This window comes from Rhinopithecus bieti, unplaced genomic scaffold, assembly GCF_001698545.2.
Source record: "Rhinopithecus bieti isolate Rb0 unplaced genomic scaffold, ASM169854v2 scaffold_35856, whole genome shotgun sequence".
NCBI lineage: Eukaryota > Metazoa > Chordata > Mammalia > Primates > Cercopithecidae > Rhinopithecus > Rhinopithecus bieti.
In genome coordinates, this window is record NW_016815820.1 from 1,311,171 (window position 1) to 1,317,872 (window position 6,702).

General features: G+C 56.8%; 1 protein-coding gene across 1 annotated transcript; it reads left to right on the plus strand.

Moving 5' to 3' along the window:
- Positions 1-894: 894 nt before the first annotated feature.
- On the plus strand, positions 895-6,135 carry DLX3 (distal-less homeobox 3). Its single transcript, XM_017853869.1, has 3 exons — positions 895-1,444; positions 2,513-2,703; positions 4,285-6,135. Exons 1-3 carry the CDS (start codon positions 1,120-1,122, stop codon positions 4,630-4,632), a joined length of 864 nt encoding a protein of 287 aa, XP_017709358.1. The 5' UTR covers positions 895-1,119; the 3' UTR covers positions 4,633-6,135.
- Positions 6,136-6,702: the final 567 nt, after the last annotated feature.

Genomic DNA, 6,702 nt, shown 5'->3' on the forward strand with positions numbered 1-6,702 from the left:
TTCTGGTATCACCGGACAGGCTGCACTTTCCCATCAACCCCTAAATCCACACAGGCCTGCTTCCCCTTCTCCAATAGGATCCTCTTAGGGCTAAATTATGTCTTTCATAGGCTCAAGGCACTTTTGCCTGGTGGGCACCTTCCTCCATAAAAAGAAAATTTTTCAAATTACATTTTTGTAATTATGTAATACAATAATATAGCAATGACTGCATTGCTATTAAGATAATATATTAATATCGTATATTCAAACATTCTCTTCTACCTAAAAGGTGTTTTCCTTTTCTTCTGATTTGAAGAGACACCATTTTCAGGGGCCCTGAGTCCTCACCACTTTGGGTACATTTGTGTGCCTGTCATTTGCACAGTGCGTGCACACGCGTGCACACACAAACCATACCCCACCTTAGACCATCTCTTTCTACAAACACCCAATAGGCAAACTCCCTCCTTCCCCACCTCACCTAAGCCCATCTCTCATCCCCCAGCCAGAGAAACAGGCTGACAGATCCTGGGGGCTCTGCAGAGCAACCCTTCCCCTCCACCTCCACACCCCTCCTTCAGAGAACTTATCTGGGCTAGAGCTACAAGAGTAGCAAGGAGGGTGTGTGTGTGTGTGTGTGTGTGTGTGTGTGTGTGTGTGTGTGTGTGTGTTTTGAGTAAAACAAAGACTGGGGAAAGAGAAGAGAGAGGAGGGAGGAGAGAAGGAAAAGGGGGAGAGGCAGAGAGAGAGAGAGAGAGAGAGAGAGAGAGAGAGAGAGAGAGCGCGCACAGGAGCGAAAGAGCAAGAGCGTGTTTTGCCTGGAAGGCAAGACTTGCAGCCAATCAGCGAGTAGGAGCCTCCCTCGGCGACTCCACTATTGAGTCTATAACCGGCTGGCCGGGCGGAGCTGGCAGCATTTGACTGTGGCTTGGGACGCGAGGAGAGGCGCGCAGCGACCGCCTGACGGCAGGCAATGGTGTAAGCGCCTTTCGGCCTCCCCCTCCCCCAGACTCGGCCGGGTCCTCCCCTCGCCCTCTGGACACACACCCCTGCCTCGTCTCCTCCGCCTCTCCTGCGCTCCGGTCCGCTCCTGTCCTCCGCGGAGGCCAGCCTTGGGGAGGTGCAGTGCCCGCCAGGATGAGTGGCTCCTTCGATCGCAAGCTCAGCAGCATCCTCACCGACATCTCCAGCTCCCTTAGCTGCCATGCGGGCTCCAAGGACTCGCCTACCCTGCCCGAGTCTTCTGTCACTGACCTGGGCTACTACAGCGCTCCCCAGCACGATTACTACTCGGGCCAACCCTATGGCCAGACCGTGAACCCCTACACCTACCACCACCAATTCAATCTCAATGGGCTTGCAGGCACGGGTGCTTACTCGCCCAAGTCGGAATATACCTACGGAGCCTCCTACCGGCAATACGGGGCGTACAGGGAGCAGCCGCTGCCAGCCCAGGACCCAGGTGAGGGCCATGGGGTCGCGAGGACAGTGGGAGACACTGGAAGGTTCCCGAGGGAGGAAAAGGCATGGACTGGAAGCTAAAATCTAGGAAAACTTCTAAGAAAAGTACCGCCTGGAGTTAGAGAAGTTGGCGTAGATGACCCTCAGAGGGACCAGGCGACCTTCCAGCCCCGGGTCTGCGAGCATTTGGGGCGCGATGTGCGCGGTGCGCCGCGGTCCCGGATGAGGAGCGGGGTGAGCTGAGAGAGGAAGGGGAGGGCTGTGGGTTGTCAGGAAATCTCCGAATCGAGGTGATTTCGTGGGCATTTCAGCAGGCGATTCTCGATCAGGTCGCAGAGGGCTTGGGGGTAGGCGGCGGGGGCTGGAAACTCTAGGGGCTCTCCTTTGGATAAGGGATGGGGAGACTAGGAGACGTGAGGGGGCAATGAGAGGGACCCACGGAAGTTGTGGGAAAGCGGAGGGAAGCAGCAACTGAGAGGCAGAGAAGCTGAAAAAGGGAAAAGTGAGGCAGCAAGAGAGAAGTGTGGAAAGACAGTGAGAGAAAGGACAGAAGAAACAGGAAAGGAAGGAGAGAAGGAAGGGGAGAGGAAGGGGGACAGGGAAAGAAAGTCTGCACTATCCTTGCGACTTTACTGAAAACCTAAAGCGATTCAAAAATGAAAAGTTTTTTAAAGGGCGGGGGATGGGCGGGAAGGAGCGAGAGAAACAAGCGACGACGAGATAGGGCTGGGAAGGGGGCAGCCAGCAGCCGGGCGGCGAGGAGCCCCGAAGCTGGGAGGCGAGCCGGGAAGGCGTCGTGAGCGAAGCCGCGGCGGTCCTCGCGCAGGCGGCGGCTGGCGCCGGGGACAGTGCTCCGGAGGCCGGGCGCGGAACTGGGAGCGCCACGTCGTGGGCCGTGGCCGGGTCCGGCTCTGTGGCCGCGGCTGCCTTCCAGGGCCGCGGGCGGCCGGGAATCCCGCGGCGAGTAGGGGGGCGGAAGGGAGGGGCGTCCCGCCGGGCCCTGGAGGGTCGCTGGAGTCGCAGGCCGAGGCTGAGCCGCCCCCTCTCCCGCCCGGTGCGTTCCCCGCAGTGTCGGTGAAGGAGGAGCCGGAAGCAGAGGTGCGCATGGTGAATGGGAAGCCCAAGAAGGTCCGAAAGCCGCGTACGATCTACTCCAGCTACCAGCTGGCCGCCCTGCAGCGCCGCTTCCAGAAGGCCCAGTACCTGGCGCTGCCCGAGCGCGCCGAGCTGGCTGCGCAGCTGGGCCTCACGCAGACACAGGTTGGTGTTTGGCTGACCAGGGCCGTGGGGGCGCCCGGGATCCCGTAGTTTCCCGGGCGCTGCCGAGCCTGGCTGTCCATTGAAGGGTCCTGCGGGGTCCTGGAACTCTTGCCTGAGGGATGGGGGCCTGCGAGGTTCAATTTCGGTCGGAAGGTTCTGCGTTAGCACGTGTACAAGTGAGAATAGTTGTGAACCCGTGCAACTGTGTATGTCTGTCCCAGAGAGAGGTGCTCTCCTTCCCCTTCTCCAGAACCCCCAACTCCCAAGTCCCCCAGCAGCGCTGCTCACTTAGTAGGAGTCCACATCGTGTTTTCCCTCCAGGCTAGGCATGTGTGTAAACTGACTGTGTGCGTGTATAGGCGAGTGTGTGTTTGCACACGTGCTGTGTGGGTCTGCATGCACCGGAGGATGCTCACATAGGGAGTGTGATCCTGCCAGGGTCATTGTGCATAACGATGGGGGCACGTGTGTGTGACTGTGCGCCCTGAATGCATGTGCGTTCTGAATGCATGTTCAGAAATGTGTGCTTGCATGAAAATACCACATTCCTGCTCAGCACCTGAATACTCAGAGAGGCCAAATTCCCTATCTGAAGGAGACGGGGACTGAAAAGTGAGTGTCCTACCCCCACCTCGTCCAGTCCCTCAAGCCCCCAGCGGCCTGTCACTGCTCAGGGGAGGAGCAGTGGATGCCTGCCTCCCTCCAGGTGTTGACAGGCGGGCCTAGGTTGTGGCTGTGGCTGTGGCTGCGTGGGGCCCCATCCGCCGGGAATCTGGGTCACCTGGTGAGGAGCTGATTCATTGTTTGTATCAGTCATGGAGTGGGGAGTGGCAGGGGGAGGGGGAGATACCCCAGGGGAAATTTGGGGAATCATGGCTCACCTGCTCCTGAGTCCCCAGGTCACCCCCATTATCTAACCTGAGCCCAGGAGGACTTCTCCACGCCTGAGTGTGTGAATGTGGGTGCTCATGTTGTGGGGTGCTTATCTGGGTGTATCTGTGTCTGCGTGTATTTTTATCGTCTGGCGTCTGTGTGTGAGGCTGTGAGTGGGAGCGTGGCTGGGTATGGAGATGTGTATGTGGGTGTGTTTGTCTCTGTGTATCTGTGCACCTCTGCTTATGGGTGTCTAATGTGAATGAAATGCTACAAACCGCCCATCTCCCACCTCAACCGCTTTTTATTAAGTGCTTACTATATACCAGGCTGCTCTAAGTTTTTTATACATCGTACCTTATTTGAGCCTCAGAGTGACCCTATGAGGCAGGTAATAGTGCTGTTCTCATCCCCATTTTGCAGACAAGAGGAAGGCAAGAACCAGAGAGGTTAAATAACTTGCCCAAGGTCACACTTAATAAGTGACAGAGCAGAATTTGGACCCAGGCAGCTGAATGTTCCTAGTCACAATTCTACCCCAGATGGAAGAAACGATTGGTGTCCTGGCAGTCAGGAGGCCTGTTTTTTGCCTGATTCTTACGTGAAATTGGGTTCTGGCCTTGCTTTTTCTTGGCTGGGTTCTTCCTAGGGTGTTTTGTTTTAGCATTCTGAGACGCTAACTAGCTACCCCTTTCTTCTCTGGCCCAGGTGAAAATCTGGTTCCAGAACCGCCGTTCCAAGTTCAAGAAACTCTACAAGAACGGGGAGGTGCCGCTGGAGCACAGTCCCAATAACAGCGATTCCATGGCCTGCAACTCACCACCGTCACCCGCCCTCTGGGACACCTCCTCCCACTCGACTCCGGCCCCTGCCCGCAGTCAGCTGCCCCCGCCGCTCCCATACAGTGCCTCCCCCAGCTACCTGGACGACCCCACCAACTCCTGGTACCACGCACAGAACCTGAGTGGACCCCACTTACAGCAGCAGCCGCCTCAGCCTGCCACCCTGCACCATGCCTCCCCTGGGCCCCCGCCCAACCCTGGGGCTGTGTACTGAGCACCCACCTGACCTGCACCCCTGACAAAGGACCCCAGGACCAGGCAGAAGGCGCCTCCGTCCTAGCCACTCAGGAATCATCGAGGAGCACAGGGAAAAGGAGCTCCCTTTCCCCCTCCCTTGCCCCTTCCTCCAGGGATCCAAGCGCTTCCAGATGACATTTGCATGGACCAAGGATGCCCCCTGAACCTCCCTCCCTCTGCCTAGACACTGGGGTGCCCCTCCAGATGTGGGGGCATTCCACCCCAGTGGGGACAGCCGTTCCCCTACCTGCTCCAGGAGCCTGGATTGGCTTTAAATGGCTCATCATTTTCCAGCTTCTTAAACTAAGTGCCTGTTCCCAGACTGGAGACCTTGGGATGGGGGAGAGTGTGGAGGTGGGTCCCGCCTGTGCTGGGGCACCTGGCGCTGTGGATCTTATAACTTGCCAGGCCTAGTTCCTCCTGAGCCACTGGTGGTCTCCCCCTGCTTGAGCGGCCCCTCTGCCGAAAAGACAGTGGACATCGTGACGAGGACTCCGGGTGGGAACCTGAACTGGTCCCCGCCCTGCACTTCTAGCCCTCATTTAAGATTTGAGGGTGAAACCAAAGGAAACCCCCTAAGTGAGGGAATCTTTTAATATTTGTGGCTTTAGAGGAAAGAACTAAAGGAGCCATCTCTCTCCCCCTCCTCCGTTCTGAGAGGAGGGGTGGGTCTCAGACGTTTTTCCTAAGGACTTATTTCTTCCACGTCCAGGACTTTGCACAACTTTGGTTTTAAAAGCTGTTGAAAAATAGGAAAACAAAGGGCATTGTTCACAGATAGGGCCAAGTCTCCCCTTGCAAAGGTGCCTCTGTTCTGTCCCTGCCCCCACCTCACCTCCTCTACTCCTCCAGTAAGTTGGCAGTTTTGGTGCCAAACCCCAAATCTCCAAAGAGACATACTAGGCAAGACAAACCCCCAAACACCTCCTTTCCGGTGGCCTTGGAAACAGATTGCTCCGAGCTGGAGAATGTCGGGTGAGGTGCATGGGAGAGGAGGGGAGAGTTAGAACTTGTGCCTTTAGGAGGAAGGGGTAACTGCCTGGAGGGCTGGTGGCACTGCCCCTCCCTGACCCAGACATCCCATCAAAGCTGACTTTCCTCCACCCCGATGCAGTAAAACATCGAATAAAAAAGGAGAGGTAGAAGACTGTAGCTATATATATAAATATATAGTAAGTATTTTTTTTAAGAGCAACAGAGAGAAGCAGCCTCCTCCCTGCTGTGGTTTCCTATTTATGTGGCCATGTTCCTCCTGGACGGATCTCCCTGTGTGTTTCAAGCTGAGAGATGTGGGCTCCGGCTGGATTTGGGTTTTGTGGGAGGTGCAGGGGCCAAGAGAGACATGGTAGGTCTCCAAGAGTCCCACCGGGCCGGGGGAGGGAGAAGCAAAGCCAGCTCCCACCCCCTCCCAGCCTTCTCATTTCTGCTTTCTTACTGGACTCATCTTTATATATGATGTTAATAAAAAAGACGAAAATAATCACTGAGCTCTTTGAACTGGAGGCTGTTGGCAGCTCTTGTGGGGAGGGTCTGAGAGTTGGGGAAGGTGTCCAGTGGGGAGGCACTTCTGAGCTCTGAGGGAGATGGGGCCCCCAGGAAACCACTGCTAAGGTGCTGGGCTGGGCCTGGCCCCTGGTGGCAGGTGCTCCTAAAACCATGGCTGTCCCCACTCTGGGCAGGTCTTTGGGGAGGCTCCCAGCAGCAGCTTCCCTGACTCCACTGCTTGGCAGCTGGGTGCTCAGAATCAGACAGCTCCCTCTGCACCGCCGCCGGGTCACCTCAGGGCTGCTCTTTGATCTGGAGATCACATGCAGACAGGCTTGCACATGTGTGTAACCCCCTGCCTCCACGCCCAGGCACTCCTGGCCCCTCACCCTCCTGTCTGTCCCTTTCAGCTTGAGGTGAGGGTGGGGCCTCAGTCAGGGGGACACCACTGCTCCCTCAGCTGGGAGTGACCTAGCACTGTGATCTAGGCTTGGTGATGGGGAAGGGTTTGTGTTTACCTTCTCAAGGAGGGCTCAGGCCCTGACTCAGAGCCTTCTCACTG

Bases quoted from the DNA above. Each gene is read 5' to 3' on its own strand.
- DLX3 (XM_017853869.1), top strand. From the start codon at position 1,120: ATGAGTGGCTCCTTCGATCGCAAGCTCAGCAGCATCCTCACCGACATC. The intron at 1,445-2,512 runs GTGAGGGCCATG...CGTTCCCCGCAG, and splicing joins GCTGCCAGCCCAGGACCCAG to TGTCGGTGAAGGAGGAGCCG. The intron at 2,704-4,284 runs GTTGGTGTTTGG...TCTCTGGCCCAG, and splicing joins TGGGCCTCACGCAGACACAG to GTGAAAATCTGGTTCCAGAA.